Raw genomic sequence first — 26,554 nt, 5'->3', positions numbered from 1 at the left:
TACCAAGTACATTGCAGGTGAACTGGAACTAAACACCAAGAAATTAAATGTAAAGAGTAATTGCCTGGAACTAGCTCGACCTGATTTTGTAATCCATGTCTAACTTCAGTAGTTCGATGGATAATCTTTTTAGCTGTGAACTTACATAACTCTGTTTTGGTGAACTAGAAGGGATGAACCCAGAGTTCACACCAACATTACTTTGCTGTATCACTAAAAATCTCTTTGAAGTTCTCTAGACTAAGAGCAAGTATGGTTGGGGGGAAGTTTCATCCTAAGAGAGTACTCCTGGGAAAGCCTCAGTGGAGCCTGAATGAGGTTGTTTAAATAAATAGGCAAACACAAACGAAGGCAGAAATCTTTCACATGTATTGCTTCTGTAGAATGTATTATTCTCAAAGACTAAGCCTGTAAAACAGCAGAGCCCCAAGTAGTATTAAATCATTCTTCAGTATGTGTAATAGGCATTCATCAGGGTATGGAATAATTTCAGTGAATGATTGTAAACCTAATGAGTTCCATAACTATAAGAAAAAAACATTCTAATGCATTCAACAAACACAATTTCTTTATATGAATAATATGTTAATAAGAGGAAAAACCTTTTTGGATTATACTATATACTTGGATAAGACCAAGTAATTTGTGTGAAAGTTTATCTGATTGCTCATACAAAAAGCCATGATCTCCTATCTTTTTTACATTTACCCAGCACTAAAATGGCCTTTTGAAATGTATTTTAGAGCTTGCAGTGTCCTCTGCACTTGCCTTTCTCCTGTGATTTTTCTCATTTGATTTTTCCTTGCTGCATCTATATCATTCTCCTATCTAAGCCAGTTCACTTACACATTGAAATGAATATTTGGTGCAGTGGAAAGGAACCTCTTCCCTCTTCCTTGCTGATGTAAAACATCCAACTGAAGAATTAATTGCTTGTTCCTGCAGGGGCATCTTTTCATACTCCTCAAAGCATGATGCTGTTTCTGCATTAAAACCAATGACTTTGAACCCTCTTTTTCATCTTGTTGGCACTGGAAAAAAGAAGTTAAGTAAATACAGAGGGATGTAGGCTTGCATTAGGGATAACTTCAATCTCTGACTGGGCAGTTTATCTGTATGTTTCTACATGAATAGGGTTCCCATCCTGAGGACAGTTCTACTGGGTGGACCCATTATCAATCTCACTGTGAAAGCAGCTCTGAAGTCTCATTGTAAGGGAGCAGCTACAAGATGCCAAATTTGTTACTCTAACAAAGAGGAAAAGAGACAGAGGAAAGAATGATGGGACTGAGTTGCTGAGGAGTTTAAAGAATAGCTACTTAATTGTCTGAAAAGTATAATTATGCTCAAAAGGTTTCATCCCTCGGTCTGTTCAAGTTCACATATGTAGCCCTGCTCACAGGAAGCTGAGATGAATAAGCAGTTGTTAGTATAAGATTCATAGTTTTGGAACTCTGAATCTTTTTAACAGAAAGAGTTAGGAGTTGCTTTTTCTTGTATGAGGGATATGAGTGAAGTGCATTGCTAGTGAATTTCTGGCTTTGTTCTTCTTGCTATCTGTACAGCACATCTCATTATTTGCAGAAGCTTTGAGTTGATGATTAGCATCTGCAGCTTTGTTGAAGATAGTTGATCATTGGGATGATTCTCTAAAGCCCACTGGTGATTGTGCTGCTTTTTTTGTCCTGCTGTGGTTACAAGATGAAACTTCCATTGTTTTTTTAACAGAGAAGTAAAAATATTTCTACTGAGACACAGAATATCAATCTTCTGTTGAGAAAAAGAAGCACCCAGGAGTTCAGAAGCAACTAAAATGATACGGCTGCTAAGAAACAGCACCATCATTTTGTTTGGATCTTCCGCCCACAGCCACAGCAATGTGTCAGAACAGAAATGCCGCGCGCTGAGGAATCGCATGATCCGTGCTTGGATTTCTTTTCTGAACCCCTGTAGGAGCAGCTGGGCAGGCTGATGTCCCCAGCAGCAGTGTGTACCTGGCAGCTGTCACTGCTGTGTGCTCTGCCAGCGGGGCTGAGGGCTCGGCCACAGCCAGCAGCGTCCAGCAGCTCCCGCAGCAGCACTGGGGCAGGCACCCAGAGCAGCTTTGCTGTCTGCAGGCCCAGGTGTTGCTGATAATTCTCTGTCTTGGGCCACTTAAAGAGTGGTACTTTTTCTAAAAATATCCCATCCAAATCATTTGGGAGGCATTGCTTCTGAAGCCCATAGCACTATGATTTTGGGATTTGGTGTAGAACCACTGGGGCATAGAAAGTGGGGAGAATTTAGCTTTCTCTTTCTCTCTTTTTCTTTCAGTTTTTCTCTCATCTCTCTTTTTTCTTCTTCTTTTTATAATTGTGAGAAGATGAGATTATTGAGCTACAAATGACAAAGCTGCTTCAGAATTAAGAGAGAAAGAGGGTTCTGAGTGTGAATGGGATGGAGAGAAAGACAGCAAGGAGCCTTTAGCTGTGAGGGATTCAGCAGAATAGAGGGATTAAATACTCATGGCAGCAGAAATGGTTGGATACAAGGATCAGAAAAAGCTGGGTAAAGACAGCAATTTTGGGGAGGATTGGAGAATACCAGCCAGCTGGCCAGGTTATGCATCTACTCATCTGAGGTATTTGTATTGCTCTACCTGCAGATTAAGAGCTCAGTTCAAAAGACAGTGTGGGAAGAGATCTCCAGGAAGAGGGAAGATGGTGTAGATGCATTAAGCCCTTAACCCTTGAAGCTAAAAACTTTAAAGCAGTTAGAGACTCAGAGACATAAAGAAGAAAACGGGTTCTGGTCTGAGTTTCCACAGAATCTGTTATCCCTTCCTAATAACTTTCAGTTCTGGTTAATCTTCGTGTGCTTTTAGGGCAGCTTAGTACACTAAGGATTGTTTTCCTGGGTGGATAATTGCTTCCCAGTCCTCACAGATAATAGGTAACTGTGGAAATGAGATTTGCCCCCTTACATCTGGAAGGGGAAAGCTCTTTGCTATTTTTTTTTCATATTTTAGTATAAGCCTTCCAAATCACTGTCTAGATTATAAGGAAGTGTAGCAGTGTGACTCACACGGGCTGTTAAAGCCCAAGAAGGAAATACGTATGTGATTATAAGGACATATTTTCAGTGTGTGCTGCTCAGGCAGAATACACCCACAATCGCAGTGATTTTCTGTTTATATATTTAGTGTCCTCCTTAAGCAGTGGGTGGAACAAATGTGACTGAAGAGTGTGAGTGTATAAGTGGAGGGCGTTTGTGTAGCTGAACAAGAGTTAGAGGAATTGTAATATTGAAAGTCGTGCTAAGCAGTTCTGTTAATTCATCCTTAACTAATGGGGACATGCAGAGAGGAGTCATTAGCTCACAGTAAGTTTATTGCTGTCACTCATCTGTGCTCCTCTTGCTATTTTTACAGTGGGAAGTAACTCAGAAAATAAGAGTAAGAGAGATTGTTTTGGGGGATCCAGGCTGAATTTGAAAAGTTGCTGTGCTTTTATATAATCTCATCTCTGAAACATTCTGTATGGATCATATAACTGGGTCAAATTGGGATTGATGAGCTTATTGAACCAAATGCACATCAACCCATTTGGCTGCTGACCCCACTATTCAGGAGGGGGAACACCCTTTTATTTTAGAGTTCCCAAGTGGTGGGGTTCCATCCTCCTCTGTCATTTAGGGGGAGTTCTACCAGAGTAAACACAGACAGTCTGTCCCTAAATTTGAAAACTACCTTTTGTCCAGCCTGAATAATCAGATGATTCTGTCAGTGCTGCCAGGGTCTTTTGAAGATGATGCCCTACATCAGACCAGTGTGGGTGTATATATTTAACCCTCCTGTTCATCATCTCTACTCAGTACAGGCCAGTTTGCTGTGCTGACTGCTGAGGCTGAACCTCAGGGTAGTGCTTTGCACAGAGCCCCTGACACTGCCACCAGCAGCCAGCTGGTTTGGCACCTTCTGCTGGGACACATGCACTGAGATCTCCTGCTGGTGACCTGCTCCTGGCCCGTGCCTTATGCAAGTCCCAGGGAAGTGCTGACACCAGAGGTCTGCTGTACTTAACCAGCAAAGCAGCAAGGGTGCTGGGCTGCAGCTCTGCTTTCCCCACTGGACATCCTTTCCTCCTTTGACCCAGGATGTGCAGACTGCACCGAGCAGGGACGGTTGTGATGCACAACACAACACAATATATGGGAGAATTAATTTTTCCAGACAACTCTCAGAGAAGCAAGGCAATGTGTTTTGGAGTCAGGGGTGGGTGGCTGCCTGTGCAGCTGCAGTTGCTGATGCAGCTGCTGAAGGGCCTGGCAGTTTGGTGCAGGTGTACCCAGTGCTCAGGTGGTTGCAGGTACCTGCATGCCACAGAAACAAAAATAATTTGGGGAGAGCAGTAACCCCCCTAAAGGAGTCACAGAGAACTGACACATCTCAAGAGCCAGAGACACAGGCTGCAAAAGGGCAGTATGTGTGTCAGCTGGGCACCAGGGAGAGGTGGCAAAGCCTGCTAAGGGCCCTGATAAGGAAAAGCATGTAATTCTGCCCTTTAGATTGTATTGTTTCTGTGTCTGGATAATGAAATTTTTATTGTGACAAAATCGTTCGGGGGACACAGTGGGCAGTTTATCAGTGCTTCCCAGGATGATAACGTGTGAAATAGGCCAGAGGAGTTGATGTAGAAAGAGAGGCCCTTGTGGGATATTCAGGCCAAATGGCAAACTGGCACGTTTCCATGCAAATAGCAGCCAGAGCAGAGAGCTCCATAGCCACAGGAACAAACCCAGGAGGAGCAGAAAGGGATCAGAGCAGTTTGCACTGTAACCTAAACCCATTGTAAATAGTGCTGAATTACCAGTGAGAGAGCTGGAATGTTGCAATTTATTGGAGTGTGTTTTGAATGAATACTGCAGACACTCAACGCTGCTCAACTATGGATTTTTAAAGCACTTGTTTGTGCTCATTCTTACACTATAAATGAACCAGATCTCTTATGATATGGTGCTATTGAATTTTTAAATATCTCTTAGTGCAGGAATCATGTAGTCATTTGTGAGTTTTCAGGTTAAATAGATTGTGGATGTGTTAAACAGAAAATGAACACTGTATTTTTTTTGGTCAGATACAGTGCGACTTTTCATTTTCTGGTCCTGTGCTAGTGTCATGATGTACTTTGCTGCTGAGATCTGCAGCTGTTCATTTAGACATTAACCTAGTCCACACATGAATGAAGGTAGGAAATGATTGTGGCTTTACTTTCCTTTAGTAAGTGCCTGAAGTGAAAACAAAACCCCTTAAAATAAGTCTGATTAATATTTATGAGTAACTTGAGACCCCCCCTATTAGATGCAGACGTGAACTCCATTAACACTGAGTTCAGTGAGGCCTGGCATTTATGGATATTGAGGTTGCTGACTTAGATTTCCAAGGTCTGTTTTATGAAATATTGGAGCTCCCACTTGCTAATGAGTATTTTGCACACACAGGGATGACTGAACTCTCCAGTGCCTGGTAATCACAAACTGCTGGCCTTTCAATTGCAAAGTGTAATATATTGCTATAGGTGTCATCACCCTACACACTCAGCTCACAAGTCAGACCACCCAAAAGGATCTGAAAGACAACATTCCTCCAAATGGACTTTGTTCTTTTAAATTAATTCATTTTCTGAAGCAAATTATGACTAGCCTCAACGTTCCATATTTTGAATTCAAACTCCAGGCCAAGTTTGGAAGTGACAGATTTTAAGGAATGATTTGACACCACGGATAAAAAAGTTTCTCATGCCTGAGGATTTTGTAATAAAAATGTTATGGCTTCTGTGAATATCTGGTTTAAAGTGTAATGGGGAGGAAAAGCAATAAGAAGATTGGGCATTTTGCCAGTTTTATAGGGTCAGCTATGCTGAAGTTATTACAGTTAAATTATTACCATTTTTGTCTGTGTTTCTGCATGTGCACACTCACATATATAAATATATATGCACATGTATAAAAATATATACTGGAAATGGCAACTATTTTATATAAAGAGACCAGAATTATCACCTAGTTTGTCCATTCCCAGATAGCATCATTCCATAGATAGGACAATTCCATGATTCACAGTGCTTTTTCTATCTATAAAAATGTGGATTCCTTTTGGGCATTAATTAACAGTGATTTCTGTAATTTTCAGATATTATAGAAGAGATATTGCAATAGCAGCATCTGAAGGCTCTGGGATGCTTTGTTCTTCTTTACATGCCAGGGCACTGTCATTTATCTTGACTCAAAACAAACTTATTTCATTTCTGTCGGGATGTTTTTGGAAAGGTTGCTGGATTATCAATAGTTACTCTAGATGTACATGCCAAAGGGAAAGGAACACAAAAGCAAGAGTAATAAAAAAGAGGTTTAAATTCCTTTGTGAATTTTGTTATGAATAGTGAAAGGGCACAGCAGTCAAATCAAATTGATGCCTGACAATCATGGGAGATGTGAATTTTCCTGTGGGAAGTAATGAGATCTGATTGGCAGAGCTTCAGCTACTAATGCACAGACCAGAAATATTGCTCTCTCTTTGGACTTGGGTTCTTTTCTCTTCTTAAAGCCTCTGTGAGTTTTATTTATAGACCTTGGGGAGGACTTGAAAGAGAGATGAGGGAAACAATCCACTGAGGTTTAGCAGAACAAAAGAAATCCAAATGTTCTAAGATATGAAAATGTAATAATGAACCCCAATTATCTATGTGTGCAATATCTATACTGTTACAATTAATAATTTATTGTCCCAATGTCCTGGATTAGAAGATTTTAAAAGATTCATTGGGATTGACTTTCTTCCTTGGGATGCTCTTAGGTATTTTGAAGATTGAGCAGTGTAATTTGGGAGAAGACACATTGCCTTTTGCAGATGCTGAGGTTCAATTCGTGCTTCAAACACAAAATTAAACTCGGAATTAGCTAGGGACCGAATAATCCTTCTTACAAATTTGTGAAATGCCTTTGCTAAAGTGCATCAGAACTTGTCCTTTCTACTTCAGTTTTTCATTCACATTCTCTGAGAAGCAATTTCTCCATCACTGTCTTGTGTTCCATTTCCAATTGGAACTCACATCCAAATTATCTGTGGGCTGCAGCTTTGCTGGTGCCCTAGAACTCTATCCTGCAAAATGCTTTTCCACAGCAGGTCATTGATCTTCTAGTCTAGCTTGAAGGTAGCTGAAATGTCAATACAGCTTCTAGCCATTTTTTTCTGTTCTTTTTTTCCAGTGATGTATGAATTAAAATACTGAAAATGTATTCTGTAATCACTGGCTAAGGATTAAGGATTTGTACCATGGAAATTCTTCCTCCATATTGAAGCCATATATTAACTTGGAAAACACACCAAGACAGCAAATACTGTCCTTTTTGGCCCTCTACATTGCCTGCTGTGTTTTCTAGAAACAATGACGTTTATGACATTAAAAATTAGAATGCAATTGCTCAGCTGACTATATCCCAAGAGAGTAAAAAGGCCTGCATGCCCATGCAGTGCTTCACTAAGAACAATAAGAACAACACTAAATGTTTGAAAATTAGTAGATCATGCAAAATAATAATAAAAAAAATGTTGGCAGGAACAATTGCCGTTTCTTCCCCATCTCTGTCCATGCTGGCAGCAGCAACCACTGCTAGGTGTCAGTGTCCATCTGAGGCCAAATCTCATCTGTGAAGTATGTATTCAAAGTTAAGAATACACAAGAGAGGAAGGGAGCAGATTTGCTTCATTAGCTTTAAGTAAATGAAGTGTTTTAATGGCAGTAAGGATGTGGCACAGCCAGAACCAGGAATGCTCCATTTCAGGCACATGGTGAGGCTGTTTGTGTTTGTGTTGCTGCCCAGGAAGTTGGGATGGCAGCAGCAAAAGGGAGTAGATACCAGAGATGAATGCAGAGACCAGATGTCTCAGGAGAGCCTCAGCAAACAGCATTGCAGCTCATTTGAAAAGAAGTAAGGTTATCATGGATCAGATGGAAAAGAACAAACTTCTCATGGCACATTCTAAAAGAATTGCAAGAATTTGTGAAATCTGTCTTGGGATGTTAAAGGGAGGGGCCAAAGGGAGGGGTCAGAGTGGATCAGGGAGGTACAAGTGTAGGGCAGTGGGGAGGAGGGGGCATGAAAGGGTCTGGTTGAGTGTCAGGATGCTTCTCTGATGAGTTGCCTCTGTCCCAGCTCTTTACTAACTCATTCCACTCTCTATAACAAGTGCTAATAGTTACAGCAAGCAGAAGAAAGTTCTCTCTAAACCACAGATCCTGCTTTCTAGAGCATCCAGCTTCCCACGTAATTTATGAAATCTGAGGACATCTGAAACTAGGGTGCTGTGAGTTGAAATCTGCTATATTTGCAACTGCTGGTCTGCAGTGCTCCACGAATGAAGCATTAAATAGTGCTGTATTTTTAAACTTGCAAAGACTTTCAAATACTGTGAGCAGTGATTTTTGCATTTTAACTGGCTTGACTCCTTGCTCTCCCTAGGGGAAATGGAAGAGTTAGAAACCCTGTGGCTGACTGGTATTTGTCACAACGAGAAGAATGAGGTCATGAGCAGCCAGCTGGACATCGACAACATGGCAGGAGTGTTTTATATGCTTGCAGCAGCCATGGCACTCAGCTTAATAACCTTTGTCTGGGAGCACCTATTTTACTGGAAACTGAGATTCTGCTTCACTGGAGTCTGCTCAGATAGGCCGGGATTGCTGTTCTCCATCAGCAGGGTCAGTATTGCTTCCATTTTCCCCCTTTAGGCAACAGAAAGAATAAACACTGCCTCCCTAAAACGTTATCCTTCCTTTTATTCCCACCTGGATATTTAAAATACGTGTTAGAACAGCACTGTGGTGCTCTGGAGTAGTCTTTGGATGTACTTGCAGTCTTTGGAAAGTCTGAATCCATTGGACTGTTTAGGGTATGAATTATCATATGCCAGGATAATCAGTAATCAAATGCTGAAAACAAATATAGTAAGGGGAAATTTCAGTGAAGAAATGGTACATGCAGGAAATTAATTCATTTCCACATTAAAAATCCAAACAAAATAAATACTAATTTTATAAGAGACATTAGCTCTCAGCTTTGTGCATTTCTTAAGCAAGAAAATTTTAAGTTATAAAAATACAATGGATATTTTTGTAAGCTTTTCTTGATAGCAAACTTGAATAAACTGTATGAGAAAAGGTCAAACACAGGTATCATTTATGTCTGATTAGACACTAAGGCAGGTTTTAATGATAATTGATAATTGTAAAAAAAAAAAAAGAAACAGAAATGAGGGCTTATTCTTCTATTTTTAACAAATCAGTTGGATTGTTTCTTTATATATTTTTAAAACAGATAGAACTTTCTTTAGGTAATTGATTTTTCTGGATTTTTTATATAGCTGAGGAGAACTGAAAATGATACTAAAATGGCTAATTGCTTTAAAATGTGCTGCTGCAATTACCCTGTTGAGTAGATTGGACCATTTTGGAGCTGCATTAAAAATAGTCTGCATTACCCTGTTGGGGATTGTCTAGAAACCTTATGCACCTTAACCTCCACTTTTTATATTTGAACCTTGTATTTCTGGCCTTTTTTTATATTAAATTCTGCTAAGAAATGCAGGGGGAAAGAAGTGCTTCTGTCAAAGGTAAATGTCTGAGAATTGCTAGTTCACAGGGTTGGAAATGTTAGTTGGGCTCACAGGAGTGACCAAAGAGGTTGAAGTGAGAAAATGGACTTCAGCCTTTTGCTCAAAATTAACTCAGATTCAGCTTTTCAAAGAGCTGGGTTTTTTTATATGTACTGGAGTAGGGATCAGAAAAGCTAAAATATGATGACTAGAAGCCTTTTTATTTCAGTACAGGTGAAGAGTACCTTAATCTCCAATAGTATAGTACCACTACAGGCTTGTTTAGAGAGGAAACTTAATCAGTGGTTTACAATAAAAGAGTATCTGTTAGTGAAGGTTAGTTTCATTTTGTGACCCTTTGGGGTACCTTCTAATCTTGTATTCTGGAATAAACTGGGGAAGCCATGACAGACCACTGGTTTGTGAAATACTGGAGTTTTTCTCCTTTGTAGTTCCAACAGATATAGCAGAAAAGATTCCTCCATTTCAATGCAAGGAAATGATAAAAAGTTAGAGATGTACTTTTAATCTTTCCAGTAATTAGATAAGAAATGTTTAATTTTTCTTTATTGCTAATTACTACTAAAATGGAAGTTTAAAAAATTTATAGCTAGTGATTTAACTTGCTTTATGTTATTCATATTATAGGGTATTTACAGTTGCATTCATGGAGTACACATTGAAGAGAAAAAGAAGTCTCCTGACTTTTCTTTGACCAATTCACAAACCAACATGTTAAAACTGCTGCGAACAGCGAAAAACATGACCAACATCAATCCTTCAAGAATTGAATCCCCCAAAAGAACAGCTGATTTTATTCAGAGGGGTTCTTTAATTATGGACATGGTCATGGATAAGGGAAACTTGATATTTTCTGATAACAGGTCCTTTCAGACAAAGGACAACTTCTTTGGTGACAACATAAGTGAACTGCAGACACTTCCTGGCAATCGACACAAAGACAATCTGAACAACTATGTTTTCCAAGGGCAGCATCCTCTCACACTGAATGAATCCAATCCAAATACAGTAGAGGTTGCAGTAACAACAGAAGCAAAAGTGAACTCCAGACCCAGGCAGCTTTGGATGAAATCTGTTGAATCTTTACGCCAAGATTCTGTACGTCAGGGGCAAGGATCCCAGAGAGAAAATGGGTCAGAGGAAAACAGGCAGCTTTCATTGAAAAGCCAAAGATACCTTCCTGAAGAGATTGTCCATTCAGATGTATCAGAGACATCAAGCAGAGCTACTTGCCACATGGAAGCTGAAAACAACAACAAGCACCACAAAACCAAGGACAATTTTAAAAAAAGGACAGTAGCATCAAAATACCCAAAAGACTGTAGTGATGTGGAACTGACATATCTGAAAACCAAACAGGGCTCTCCACGGGATAAAATCTACACGATTGATGCTGACAAGGAGCCAGGATTCCGCTTGGACACACCTCAGTACATCGAAAACATTGTCCTTCCAGAACCGGTAGAGCTTCCTGATGTTTACCAAGATCACAACGACAACTACAGGAAAGCCGAACAAGCTAACAGGACTCCATCACAGAATGAAGACAGTCTTCCAAATAATGACCAGTATAAACTTTATGCAAAGCACTACACTCTCAAAGAAAAAAATGCTTCCCTAGGTGATATGAATGATAGGTACAGACAGAATTCCACCCACTGCAGGAGCTGTCTCTCCAACATGCCCACGTACGCGGGGCACTACTCCACCAGATCTCCCTATAAATGCGATGCGTGCTTGCGGATGGGGAACCTCTATGACATTGAGGAAGATCAGATGCTGCAGGATACAACGAACTTATCACTTCCTGAAGAAATATATGAGCGTACTTGGTCACAAAGTAGTGCTCTGCAATATCATAAAAAGAATAAACTGAAGATTAGCAGGCAACACTCTTATGATAATATCGCTGATAAGTCCAGGGAAATTGATATTGGAAGACCTTCTCGTAGTATAAGCTTGAAAGAAAGAGAGAAATTTCTTCAAAGTAGTCCATATGCAAGCATGTTTAGTGTTCCCTCAAGCAAACTGTTGAGCAACAAGGCCTCACTTTTAACTCATGCTCTGGAGGACAGCAAGCGGAGCAAGTCGCTGTATGCTGTTCACTCGGATGATAACCCTTTCCTGCACTCCTATCGTGATGACCAGCATTTATCCCTTAGGCGAGGTCCAGCTGATCTCTATAAACATTCATTGCCAACAAGAGGAAGAAATGATAATTATTTAAGGTCATCCATACAGTCTACAGCATCATACTCTTCCAGGGATGGTCGGATCCATAATGACATGTACATTTCAGAGCATGTTTTGCCTTACGTTGCAAATAGGAATAGCTTGTACTCAACTCCAAGGGTTTTAAATTCCTGTAGCAATACACGTGTGTATAAGAAAAGGCCTAGCATTGAATCAGATGTTTAAATTTTCCATGAACACTTTATCTATAGGGAAAGAATAGTTGCCACCATCTTAGAGGGAGAATTTTTCCTTTAAGAGTATCCTGCTCTGGTAAATGATACGTAAACCTCTCCCTTTCCCAATGTACTTTTGTACATGAATAGGTAAACTGGTATGCTCTGAACTATCCTTTTAAAATATGTCTTGTTGAAAAGGAAAAAAAAAATAGCCATTTATGTATGCTTTATATATAAATGGCAAGTTGTACTGAAATAGCCCCAATATATGTTGGCAACTATGCTGTTTTGTACCTAATTATTTTACTATTTCGGTTATTCTAATTTATGTTGCTAAGTATCATTCAATGTACTTTTGTCCTTAGAAATGTTTAATGATTTTCTAGTACTGGATAAGCAATATGGTATGCATGTAGTATGACACAGACAACAAGAAATAGGGATGTATTTGCACAGATTAAAAAGTAAGACTCTAAAAGAGAACAGAAAGCTAAGACTTCCAAAAATATATTTTAGCTTATCATAATCATTTTCAAAGCCAAATAGTAATTTTAAAAACCCCCAAACCCCTGGACCTTAATAAGTAAAATACAGTGTGTTAGCACAAAATTAGTATGTTCCTTCTAGACTGACAGACAGTAGATGGGAAGGCAGTAACCTCAAACATGTGAACTGCTGTGTACCAAAAGGAAGCCCCATGGAAATTGGTTAATGTTCATGTACAAATGCTTTTCTTATATTGCACATGCACTTACCATTACCAAGTAAGCTCATTGAAAAGTTTGCAGTAATCTTGTCAGAAATTTCGCAGCTGCCTAATCCAGAGTATATATTTTTAGATATCACTATATGGCACTTACTATGGAGCTGTGGACTTTATTAGTAACCTTGAGGCCTAATGTGTACGTAAGTTTGCATTTGCCCCTTACTGGTAATTACTCAGGGCTGTATAGTATTTCTTTTATTCTTTCACTTCCCAAACCAAATCCCAACCCACTGTAGTTCTTTGTTCATAGTGTATTAGTGACAACTAATTAATTGTATATTAATAGTATTAAAGCTGTTAATACAGTATCAAACACCAACAGCCATAAGTTCAGTGTGATCAGTGAGGAGCATGGTACCATTTATTTGCATACACAGAGAAGGATTAACACCTTTGGAAGGACTTCTTCCTTCCACAGTATTGTGCATATTTGTTGAGCATCAGACCATTTTTCTAACTTCTCCAATCAAGTCTGTTCTATAAAGTGAATATATGCACATGTAACTAAGAAACAGTATCTTTGTTATCACTTACTGATACCCAAAGGTATTCACCTAACAGGGATGTATTGTTATCTGACTTTTCCTTCTATAGATGTCAATCAGATTATTTCACAAATGTCTTCTACAATGTCTTCTACACACCCCTCCTTACCCCTCACTGGAAGAAAAAAACCCACTAGATTTTAACCATAAGGGAGCAGGAAAGGGAAGAGAGGAAGCCTTTCAGAAGAGTGAACAGCTGTAAATTTAATGTCAATTAAAGAAGTAAATATAATTGTTAATACATCTAACTACTGAAAGTGTTCCAGAGGTGGTGCTCTCCCATTTTCCTGCTACTCTGAGAATTGCTTTAGGACTTTTGTGTAGAGGAAATTTAGATTATTTAAGCATTATTCCCTCCATTTCACTGAAGAACAGTGAGCAGGGAAACCATTACCACTGTGAATTGGAAAATGTGAATATTACCCTAACTTTTCTCTAAACTGAAACTCTTTTCAGCAGAATCGTGCCTGTCAGCTGTAATTGAAGCATCTGCATGCCAGAGGTGCAGAATGCAAGGTGTTTAATTTAGAACAGCATACTGCAGAGCAGAGTTGCAACTGGGAGATAATATAAGTGATGTGTAGGGGTAGTCAAAATAAAACTTCTAGAATTTTGTTTACAGATTTTTTTTTAATTGAACAGATTTAAAATGACTTTGACTATCGAAGTCCAGAATGAGTTGTTGGTATTTGCAAATGTATTTGTACCTTCACCATGATGGTGAAGGATGATATTTTTTAAGGAATGAAATGTAATGAGATTTGGGCTTCCAAGTCTCTTTCCAGCTTCCAAAAATCTGAGTATACTTTATTATAAGTATGACCAGAAAGCATATCTATGGGTATCTCTATGCTGTTCAGGTAAAAATATGTTCTGGGTATTCTTTATTCAATATTTGGTCATAATTATTGGCCCTGATTCACATGGGATGCTTTCTGGTCCCTCACTGGAGGGAGTTTTTATAAACAGAAATTCCTTACCTGCCCTTAGAGAGAGTCAAATTTCTTAGGAAGAGTTTTGTGAGCTAAGCAGGCTTAGGATGTCTGTGGGATGAACACTACTTGTCATGAACCCTGACCTTTTCCCAAAAACACACATATGCTTTGCTCTTGAGTCTACAGGAAGGCAAATGCACTGAAGGCGTATTGTTGTAATGACTATAACAAAAATATTTCAGGCAAATTTTAATATCCAATCCAAATTATGGTATTTTAACTAAAATCTGAAGTGTTTTGAACTATCTGGTGTGTTTCAGCAGATATGATATTTGCTGATGTCAAATCCTGCCATGGAAGTTGTTGAGCATTTTACCAAGTAAATCATAAAACTCAGTGGTGGCTCTTGTCTTTCACATCATCATAAAGCTCTCAAGTATTTGTTGATTGCTCCAAGTCTTTTGTATCCTCATCTCTATCTAACCAGACACACATTATTCAATATTTATACAAGTACTATATGTGAAGTTGGGGGAAAGAAAAATTCCCATTTACATTTTCTCTCTTGAAATTCAGTTGTAAACATCCTCAACCCAGGTGGATTTATCTTTCTGTGAAATGTACAAGCAAATTAGCTACAACAAAATATATTGCAGTGTTTGCTTTTCCTGTTTTGAGCAGATTTCTGGTGACCGTAGAGATTTATTATTAATATTATCTGCAATATGCAATACAACCACCTGCCCTAAACCAAAATAGCGAGACTGAGGGAAGACTTGATAATGTTGCACAGCAGTTGTTCACATGGAAATATAAGATGCTTCCTTAAAGAGGGAAAAAATCCCCACCAGATACTGAAAGCAGAGGGAGTAAGAGTCTGCATGCACTTGTTTTGATTTTGGCATAAATCCGAGTCGAGCAAGGGGGAAGGAGAGCTGAGGCAGGGCTGTGGGCAGTTGCCATGTGCTTGCAGATGTGCTCGTGTAAAGAAGAAGCAGCTGAGAAGTTGAAGAAAATTCTTCAACAGAGCCACAAGCCACAGCTTGTGGGGCTCAGCCGTAGAGCGCGTGGAATTCTGAATTTTGCCTGAGCTTTGTTGATATATTTGCACTGACTTTCAATTAAACTGAGATCAAGACTTTCTGTATTTCCCTCTCTCTCACTCTAGCTGCTGCTATACTTGAAGAGGAGAAAAGAATCTTCCTGCATAAGTGGCCATCCTTTCTGTACCTTTCTGGATGGTGCTGGTGACTTGTTACATTTTCCTGATTACAGCTCTAGCAGTTTGTTGGTCATTCCTATCACCAAGATTTCCTGTGACTCCAGCTGGAACTGAATCAGGCTGTAAATGATATGGGCCATTCTTGGTAGCATGTCCTGTAGTGTAACACTGCTCCTGGACGACACCTTTTGTGGAGGCAGGATATTGAATTGCTGAGGAATGCAGTAGGTACATGGAGGTAAAAACAGCTACATAGACATACCTGCCTCTTGCTTTTTTTCCTCTTTTAAAGATATTGTAGAATTTCTTCATGTTTTTGTCTTTCCCTTTTCGCCACAGTAATTTTTCCTTTTTTCTCTCAAATAGATTTTGTGTTCTGCTTGTGTTTCTTAGAACAGTGTAGCCACCCCCTAATTTAAAAGCATGGAAATAAAATATTTTAATATGTAAGATAAAATTAAGGAAAATTAAGAGATTTTGCATTTCTGGAAAATTTAATTTAATGTTTTTGCAGCTTTTACTCAGAAGTCATTACTCTGCTATCTAAGAAGCTTGGTTAGGAAAAAGAGTGCTGTGGACAAACAGAAATGAAATCACCGCCAGCTCACTGTGTTTTGGCAGCATCTCATAAATACATGTCTCTTTATGGTCTTTCAGGAACACTTAAGAGGTGAAATAAGGCTCACTAGGGAAATCAGGTGTGGTTTATTTTTCCTGATGAAAGCATATATTTTTTTACAGTTTTAAAGGTAGCAAAGGCTAGAGCTGTGTGAGTAACTTTGGGGTTCTGTGCTGGAAGGCTAAGCTCTTTCTGTTACCAGTGAGGGGAGAGAGAGAAAGCAAGAGAAAGCAAGAGAAAGCAAGCTCCTTCTGGATGGAAGTTCAGAGGACTGAAGGCTCTGGAGCAGTTATGTGGGGAATGTGCCCAGAAATTTATTGCCTCTGTTGATTTTTTAAAAAGTATAGACTCTAACTCAGACATCTCAGGTAGGTGGGCTTAGAAAAGCAATGGTCAGTTTATCCCCAGCCTCAAAAATCTGCCAGGTAAATCTGCAAGTGAGTGCCAGGTTCAGCCTTGGAGGTATCACTGGTTCCTGTGCTCATGCAAATAGGGGTTTTTGTGGGGTTTGCAGTACCCCCTGCATAGATGGGATAATAATTTGCTTTATACCAGCACAGGAGAAAAGTGTCAGGATCTATTCCTTATGGAATAACTTGCTATTTTCATATTTCTGCAGTGTAGCATATGCACCTTAGTGATGGGGAAGATTTTGGTACTCTTCCCTCCCTTGCTGGGTTTGTCAATGTAGAACAGAAATTGTTTCACAGATCTAAGGGTCTGAGAATCTGCCTGGATTTAGGAAGAATTCAAGAGATGAATTTTTTTTGTTGCTTTACACTGAATTTGAGATGTTTGATATATAAAACCTAGTGAAAACAGAACTTTATTGAAAAAATTATCTCCTACTTAATATAAAAGAATAACTATCCTGTGGCTTGGCTAGATTGTGTCAAGTGTTAATCATCACATTGTGTGCTTCTTTCAAAATGAGTGTCATACCTTCCCTTGCTAAACTTTCCCAGCTCTGGTCCTATCTTAGCTCAAAGTCCTTTCAAAGCAGATCCCTTTCCTGTGTAGGACAGTCTGGTTTGCAACATAAAAACAGTCTTCCAGGAATAGACTTAAATTATTTTCTCAGCAATGTTTTGGGGTTTTTTTATTTTTGTTAATCTAATCTTCCTTTCTGTTGAGAGCTGAGCCTTTCAAACTTAGCGGTACTGAGGGAACTTCTGAAAGAACATAAAGGCCTTTCCAAGTGTGACTTACAATACAAACCATTTCCCTGCCCAAACTCACCTGTACTGTCCTATTTAAATGTGTTAGCAGCATGTCAGCATTTGAGGGAGCTCAGTTTAATCACAGCTGTGTATTTGTGATGGATCCAAGTACAGACAGGACCTGGTGTGACAGAAGAAAGCTGTGTGTGCTCTGGCTGGAGTCACTGTGAAGCTGTGGTTAAATGGGACTAGCCTCACCACCGTCCTGTCTCTTACGTGTTTCTGCTCATGCAGAGTCTCTGTCTGATGTCCCATCCTGTACATGGTGTGAGCTGTCAGTTCCTCAGCTGTCCTTGTGGAGCTGCTCCCATGGCCGTGTCTGTCACAGGGGAGGTGCTGCCTGTGCTCCCGGTGTCTGTGCCTGACCCAAAGGGAGCTGCGATCCTGCCCTGCTTCTCCTGCCCTGCTGGGGTGGCTCCCTGCACTCTCTGTAAATAAGCTCTTCATTTATTTCCCTCACTCAAGCTTTAACTTTTTTTTTTTCCCCCTGCTTCTCTTGACCTGTGTAAAGAGTATGTGCTCTAAGAATACTTGCTCTTCCAAAGTCCTGCAGCTTTGGAAGGCAGGAGTGCAGGTGTGCATCACCTGCAATGCAGTGAAAATGCACTTGGTTCTCCTCATGGGATCATGAGCTTTTTATTCCATACTGCAGAATGTATCTGCCATGGTTGAAAATGTTTTGGTTTTTTTTGGTTTTTAAAATTTTTTTTATTTTTAATTTCTGCCATTCTAAGAATCCACTGCTGATTTTGTCATATCTATAATTTAAGAACCAGAAATAATATAAGTAAGTTACCTCACTATTTACCAGATTTTTGTTGTTTTGCTCTTAAATGACAATTTTTACTCTTTTTGCTTAATACTTTACCTGTATTGGAAACAAGGCTAAATTAGTAGAGAATATAGCCATGCTGTAACATTGTCATGCAATACCTTTATTAATAGATAACCACACTAAATATAGTATTACATATTTAAAAGAGAGATGGTTTCAACTCTCCAACTCTTAAAAAGTAGTGGTGATAAGCAGTTATACTACTAGATGTTTTGTCCTTTCCCTTTTGTATTTGTTTTCACTAATATATTTCAAAAATTATATTTCTGTGCACGTTAGAAAACTGTGAAAATAAATACTAATAAATATTGTGATACTTATTCAGTGCACTGTAAAGTTCCAAGTGAGATGATACTTTGCTTGGGAATTGATGAAAGTTTCCTCACTTCTCAGAAATGGTACTAAGCTTTAATGGGGGAAAATGGTAATATTTACAATGACATGAAATTTTAATGGAGAATGACTTGTTTTGCACTTCTGGTACTATTAGAAGAAGTGATATGTTTTTCTCAGCAAATGCATTATGAGATTACATTTTAAAATTTATTTTGTGCATTGCAGTACGTAAGAATAACCGCTTTGAAGAGATTTGTGTTACTTCATTACTACAGCATTCTTTTGTCTGATGATTTTTTCCCTGAACCCGTTAATAATGGTATTTAATGGCAGAAACCTTTTTGGGAATGTATTTTGGCTTCTGTCTCACATGGCAAACCCTGAACTTGGACTCGTAGTGATGCAGTGACGAGGCTGCTCTGCCTTTCCACGCTCCTGGGGACGGGGACCTTCCTTGTTCCCAGCTGGGACCAGATCAGAGGAGTCCAGAACACTTTTGGAGGATGTGCTGTGCAACAGTAGAAGTGTAAATGATCTTCAAAAGTGACAACAAAAAGAAATTGAAGGTTCATAATTAGCCACATGAATGGGGTGGGGGGAGGTTGTGACAGGGTCTGCAGTTTCTGGAGGAGATGATAATTTTTAACTAAAATAATTTGAATTCTACTTACATTTCTGAAAGTAACTGAAAAAGTGTGCGTTTTCTTTTTCTTTTAAAGCCAAAGTCTTTACTTTTTCATACGAGGTTTCACAGGAAAATGGGCCAAAGAATACAATTAAATATGCAAATGGTTAATCCTATGGAAAAGGGTATCCTGTAATCTTGATATGCACAAGCATATTAATGGTAATAGGAACGATGTGTTTAATTTTCCTGTATATTGCTATGTAGGTTGCACTATTTTGAATGACACAAGCCTGATATTTTAATTACCAAATACCATAAGATGCTGTTTATTAATAGTTTTTAACCTAAATATATATACAGTATACACAGGCGTGCGTGCATACACCTTCCAACCCAGTCATGTGTGAGTAATCTCCTGACGCCGTGGGACACATTTCAGCACTACTTGATTTTGAGTGGTTTCTCCTTTCCAAACCTCCCATATCTGCAAATCCTCCAGCAGCATTTATTGTAGAGTTTGACAGTGGGTACAGAAGGGGCTAAAGGACTCGTTTGGGTCAGGTTGCTCTGTGCTAGGACACATGGAAACATTCAGAGTTCCTGTACAAAGAGCTGGAATTGATGCTTGCTGTAATAACCAAGCCATAGGAAAGGGATGGCTTTTTATGCTGGTTAAAAATCTTGGCCAGAGGGCTGTACTGCCTGGTGACTGACCTTGAACTCAGCTCATGTCATCCACATCTGGTCCTTAAACCCGTCCTTGGGGCAGCTGAGGAAGGATCCTCCAGAGCAGAACTCCCAGGGAGGAGCTGCTGGTGTGTGCACCAGGGCTGCCTGTGAGTTCTCCCATGCAGGCTCCAAAATGGGTTTTGCATGCCAGGCAGGATTTAGTGGTGGGTAAGGCCACAATCACTTCTCTCCATGCACAGGCTTTTGTGCTTGCTAGTACTGGTGATGTGAAGATTTCCACTGAGGAATGAGTGTGGTATTTGGCTTCTTTTCTAAATTTATGCTGCTCTAACTAAAACTTAAAAAAAAAATACCTTGGAATAATTTGTTGAAACTAATTCCTGAGCTGTTTTTGAAAGAGAAAGTTGTATAATTACCAATGCTTCCACCTTAACCAAAAAACAATAAATTCTGTAGGGTCAGACTTTGTCTACTGCTGCAAGTGTTTTGAAGCAGAACTTGGTTTCAAGAAAATTTTTGCTTAGCTTTTTACTACCTGGTCTAGGTTTGGATTCCAAAGGTGGACAAAACACCTTTTGACTTAAATAGAGGTGTGTGAGGGAGTGATGGGAGAGCAGATCCTTAGTGCAGTTCATGCTCAGATTTTTAAAATCCCTATCGTTTAAAACCTCATGTTGCAAAGGTTTGGAAATTGCATCATGTAAAGTTGTGTGCAGCTAGGAAGGAAACCAGTGCAAACTGTTAGCAGTTTATACTTGATACCAGGTATAATATTTTGGAATAGCCTTGCTGATCTCCAGACATGCATTTAGCACTGATGAAGAACAGCCTGATTTCTGTGTCCTCACACCCACATGCACAGTGGATCTCGTGCCTTCCCTGCTGATAACAGGAGGCACAAACAGAATTCATTAAGGTGTTAGGCAAGCTCCTACCTGATTCTTAGCTCATCACTCCATTTTTATGCAAAATTTGCATCCATACATGTCAGGGTCTCGCAAACACTTCACCTGTGAGTTAATAATGTTGATTTTAATTCATCAGGTTCAAATTCACACTAAATCTGAAGGGCATTTTGTGCTTCCTTTCATCCTATTTAAGGATATTTGTGTGCTTAGATGAAACACTAATATTTCTGTGCTGCTAAACAAAACCCACCAGAAATATTTTAAAATCTCAGATTACTCTTTGAAAACCATTTTTTTACCTGTTTACTTGAATAATGTCAATTTAATGTGTTGTCGAGATCAGATTTGGTACATATACATGTGCATATATATAAGCTATATAAAAATATGTATATGTATAAAGTTTTTGGGGAGAATGAGGGGCAAGACAGAAATCCAGTGCTGTGATAAAAGTTATACAATAATTTATTAATAGTTTCAAGTAATGTATTGTTGTTCTGAGTTTAATTAGAAGTTATTTGCAGTTGAACTATGAAAAATTAAATGCAACCAAGAAAAAGAGAATTCACAATATTAACTTAGGAGTTTTTTCACAAAGACAATTAGTTACTAGTACAGTTGGAATTTTTTTCTAATGGGGGAAAAGAAAAGAAACTCCAGGTGTAATAGTTTGTATAAATTACATAGAGCACTAACCTACATTGCACTAGAAGAAATTTGCATGCCAAAAACTAAAATTTTACCAGAAGTCTTGGAGCCATTCAATTCCATACACAGTAAACTAAAAAGCCTATCACTTCTGTTATTTACTAGTGCAATTTGCTGTAACACTCTCAAAAGTGTCATACTTCAAACCAAAGGGTAAGTCACAGATTTCCAATTACTAGCAGGTAATAGTAGAGATTTGAAGAGCTCTTAACACCTGGGGAAATAAATCAGGATGTTAGAGTAGAAATAAAAGAATATGGGTGAAGTGGTATCAACCATAAAATATTTATTTTTTTAGAGAATCCAGAATTTCATTATAAAATTCACAGTGTAATGGATTCTTCAAAAAAAAGGGTTTGGGGAAAAAGAGAAGATTTAAAATCTAGTTTTGACATTCCAATTACTGCCTGTTTTATTAGCTAGGTTTAGCAAAGTGAAAGGAATTTGACCACACGCAGTTTCAGCTGCTGTGTGCCTCAGAACACCCAGCTCCTGTCACCCTCTGTCCTTTCCTGACACCTGGGGGGCTGGAGCTGCCCCCGAGCCCCCAGTGCAGCAGGGAGGAGCTGGGACTCCCACACCTCTCCTGTGTTCACATCCTGCCTCACTGCAGCTCACCCTGACCATATTCTAACCAGTGCATGACTGAGTGCTAATACTGTATAAATATTTTGAAACATATCTTAAAAAAAAAAAAAATGTTTGCTTCAAACTTTTTATGATAGAGAAATATATAATTATTATGGTTGTCTTATAAATTGTATTGTGTTCATTTTTTTTTTGTTAAATATGTAGAAAAACATTAAGGGAATGGGGGACTTGAATGTCTGTGTGTACTGAAATGTATATAACTATTTGGAAGAACACATGTGCCAAGTATAACATGATGTAAAAATTGTAAATATATGAAAATTCATTTTTCTAATAAAGATAATTTCTGCCAATTAATATGAAAAGGAACAACTGCATCATTCTTGTCTGTCTTCCCTGTGAAATGGGACAAGATGAAGCATCACCTACGAAGGTGGTTTCCATTTGTTTTTTCCTTAGCCACTGATGTGATTTGAAGGGTGTTAACAGCCACATGTTTTGAGACATCCTTTGCTGTTAGAAATTATCTAAAGGTGAAGAAGCCTGAAGCTAAAGCTGACAGTATGTGCTTGGTGATCCCAATTTAATTTAATTCACGAAGAGGATGGAGACAATTAACTTAAACAGAATTCCTTTGTTGTGAGGATGATGCTTTGAGAGGTGCTCCCTCAGCAGGGGCAGCAGGAGGAGCTCAGGGAAGGACTGAGCCCCTGCACCTGGGGCACCAGCCCATCCTCCCCAGTTCTGAGGCACCAGCTGCACGGTGAGCCTGCAGGAGGAGCTGACCTTGGCTACAGAAAGGCAGGAGCTCTTTGGGCCCCTGTGGAGCGGCATGCAGCCTGAGGAGGAGGTGCCCTGCCAGGAATGATGGCACCCCTGGGAAGAGCTGGAGCTGTGGAGCTCAGCCAGGTGAGGATGGAGAGAGCAAAGCAGGGGCTGAGGAAACACCAGCAATGTCTCACATCTGCTATGACTTTTGGTACCCATGGACTTGTCTAATGTTCTGGTTAATCAAAATGTAAATCAAAATAGAGGTTTTAGTGGAGCACTTAAAATTAGTTCTAAGGTTTGACCATTTGCCTGGCCATGGGAACTAAAGAAGTGAGGTTGACACTGTGCTCTGAAATGGCTCCACAGGACTCCATTTTCCATGATGTCTCATAGCTAATTAAAACTTTGAATCCGCAAAATGGGCATCAACAAACCTTTGGCATTAGAATAATGTTCTTTGAGGCAATGGGAGGAAAGTTGTTATAAAAATCCAAGTATCCTTTTGATAAAGGTACTTTGTGTTGAATGTAAATATAATGATGGAGGTGAAAGGTGGCTCATGGATATCCCACAGCAGAACAGTCCCATCTATTTGTTCCTAAGATGAACATGACTACATAGATAATATGAGAGATATAAAATTGGACTTATATCCTTAATGAGGTTTTTAATGAGGAAAAAGCCTGCTGGGCTTATGGTCTTCTGCTAGAAGGTTATTTTCAAAGGGACCCTGCTTTATTTGTATCTAAACATCTCCATTTCATGAAACAACATGAGGTGTGCCCAAGTTACTGAATCATTATCTGAGTTTGAATCGTTGTTTTTGTGTGATAATGGTGTTTGTATCCAGGCTGGTGTGGATCAGGGCTGCTCCTCCCAGCATTACTGCCAGCAGAGCTGATTCTCTGTGCATCTCTGAGTCAGCTCAGCCTCAGCTTTGATTCCCTTTGGGATCTGGTTCAAAGACAGTCACATTCCCCCAGATCCTTCTTTTGAGTCTTTGCTGATGTGGCTATGGCAACTACCAGTCTTCTAAGACTTTGCTTGCTACAGAAAATAAAGTTTAAGTGGTGACTGGGAAATGGAAGCTTTTTAAGTGTGACATATTGTGCATGGCACTGCCAGCAGCATTCCCAGCGAACTGAGCAGTGCACCTGGTAACAACACAAGGTTCTCCCTGTAATTTGGACTCAAAAACACCTGTTCTAAGGCCAACTGCTGAACTCTGCTCATGTCTATATACAGAAACACGATTCACCCTTCTTGTTGTGGTAAGTTTTCCCACTGATCCTTCTAGCTGCTTGTTTCTGTGCTTCTTCCAGCAGTTTACAAACAGCATTAGCTTCCCCTTGCAGATTTGTTTCAACACAGGAACCAAACCATGCTTTCCACAAATTGCATTATTGATCTATCCTGTGGTCCTCCGTCACGCTGTGCTTCTCCCACTTCAGCAGGCACCTCCTCATGTGCAGTACTCTGGTCCTGTTCTCCACTGAAGAAGGGAAGTTTCACAAGCTGAACATTGCTGCATTGATTTCTGTGTTTTCTCTCTCGATGTTCCCAAAAAAGCTTTCAGGTGGGAGGGAGGGTGGGGTTCTGTGTGTGTGTGTATAGCTTACTGACTATTTATTTGTTTGCCACTAGTTAGCTTACACAGGATGATCAGTGCAGATATTGACTGCATTCTGTTCAAACCAACATGCTCAAATATTTTTAAAAATTATGTGTGTTTATAATGTAAACAATGGTTGTTACTAAATTTTGGCAGTAATGATCTTAATGCACTGAGGTTTCTCAGCTTTGCAGCAGGCAATAGGAGATGGTAATACAGAATATGATAGTGATTAGCATTGTTTAAACAAGGTTATTGCAAGGTCAAAGATATTTTCCAGGGGTCTCCATGCAGCTCCAGGTGTAATTTAATAAAAATAATCCTTGAAAAACTATTGGCACTGCAAAAGCAGATGGTGTTTTTAGAGTAGATCTCAGCCTGCTAGTTAGATGTGACCCACCTCATGAAATCATTAAACCCTTTCATAGTCCAAGACTGCATCACATTTACACTGTCTGTAAAGAGCTATGAAAGATACAAAAAGCAGAAAATCTGAACACAAAACTCCAGAGACACAAAACACAATATTAAGCAAGTTTGAAAGTCTCAGGCCCTCTTGTTTTAGAATTGTGTAGCTCCAGTAGTTACTTTGGGGACTGAAGCTGTTTGGCATTTCAGAGGCTTGGATGTGAGCAGCTGTCTCCTTCCATCCTGCATGGGGAGAAGCAAATTGAGTAGGAACTGTAACAGGCATTTCTCTATGCTCAAGGAAAAGCAGAGACCTTGGCCAGGTTTTACTCCCAGTTCCTGAGATGGATTAGTTTTATCAGTTAAGGGGTTTGCCAACTTATGAAAAAAGCTTCTTCAGCATTATCACAATAGCACAATGCTGATTTTACCCTCCTGTTCCCCAGCAAGAGAAATGTGGCAAATTGCATAATTCTCCTGGTAGCTGAAATGCCTCTAAGTCCCTTTTCTGCAGTTATAAAAGAAGAACCATTTGTATACCTTGGAGAAGATAAAAGTAGTAGGAGTGAGGATGACTAGAATAGCTGATTTTCCTCTAAGAACAAAACTGCTGCTGCATTGATTTGGCCACAGTGAGTGTTTCCCAATATGGGCTTTGAAAGCTGCAGAGCATGTTAATTCCTGTTACCCTTTTTATTTTATACGTAAATGTGTGAAGGGCTTATGTTTAAAAATAGGGGTGGGGATGATGCTGAGGGTTTTTTGCTATGGGGGAAACTTTTAAATAAGACAACTCTAAGTATCCTGCAAAAAAAGGACAAATCTCTTTGAATGTGCCTCTCACTGGTAAGATCTAACAGTAGCTCTTAACCAACCAAGAAAATAATATATTTTTATTGAAACATCAAATCTCAAATTGTTAGTCCATTTAGATTTTTACTTTAAGTTGGAATGCTGAAATTATATTAAGGTCCTCACCTTTAACCCATGCTATTCTTTTCCATGGATGCACGATTATCTCAGCAAATGGAAGCAGCCAATGTGACCTTATTATATTTGTACTTCTCTGAACTAAACAGCTGTGATCTTATCACCTTCCTTCTTATTTCCCATTCCTTCCATCTACTCCTAGCAGTTTTCTTTATTTCTGTCCCTGTTAGATCATGGAAGTGTGAGCTGCACCTCGAGGCAGACCTGCATGGTCAGCACATTTCTGTGTGTTACAAGCATTGTAATCTCCATGTTCTTTTCTATTCCTGTCTTTATAAAAACTAACATTTTGTTTATTTCTTAACTGCCACTCTACAATGAGATGATTTCAGTATTCAGAGCATAATGGCATCCATAACCTTCTTTTTCAGATGTTGGTTTTGCACTCACAACATTTGGGTAGGTTGAATTATTTCTCCTTGCATGTGTTTATTTTTTATGACATTTCTAAACACCAATATACTTTTTTTTCCCCCCTAAATATTTGGGTCTGACAGGCCATTTCAGATGTCCTTCAAATTTTTTGAGCTTGAATAACAAAGAAATGACAGGACATTTACAGGGCAGGGCTAGGGCTATGAGTTGTGTTTTTTAAGGGATGCTGGACAGATTTATTTACCTCTGTGGCCTGAATGTTGTGATTGCATCCTGTGTGCTGAGGGCTTTCTGAAATAATGTTTAGCATTTTAAAAAAAAGGTCGATTATG

The 26,554-nt window shown here is 39.3% G+C and overlaps 1 protein-coding gene across 4 annotated transcripts in view; it reads left to right on the top strand.

The window, feature by feature from the left end:
- GRIN2A (glutamate ionotropic receptor NMDA type subunit 2A) overlaps positions 1 to 22,431 on the top strand; it is a 166,000-nt gene extending 143,569 nt beyond the window's left edge. For 2 of the 4 annotated variants that reach the window (XM_033073781.1, XM_033073782.2), the window contains 2 exons: positions 8,500 to 8,738; positions 10,280 to 22,431. In XM_033073781.1, the coding sequence (XP_032929672.1) occupies positions 8,500 to 8,738; positions 10,280 to 12,070 (2,030 nt within the window). In that variant the 3' untranslated portion in view covers positions 12,071 to 22,431. The remainder of the gene's footprint in view (positions 1 to 8,499; positions 8,739 to 10,279) is intronic. The other 2 variants (XM_033073784.1, XM_033073783.1) reach the window with 2 other exon arrangements.
- The last annotated feature ends 4,123 nt before the right edge of the window (positions 22,432 to 26,554 follow it).

The sequence above is a fragment of the Catharus ustulatus genome, chromosome 16, assembly GCF_009819885.2.
Source record: "Catharus ustulatus isolate bCatUst1 chromosome 16, bCatUst1.pri.v2, whole genome shotgun sequence".
NCBI lineage: Eukaryota > Metazoa > Chordata > Aves > Passeriformes > Turdidae > Catharus > Catharus ustulatus.
This window is presented reverse-complemented; position numbering and strand designations above follow the sequence as displayed.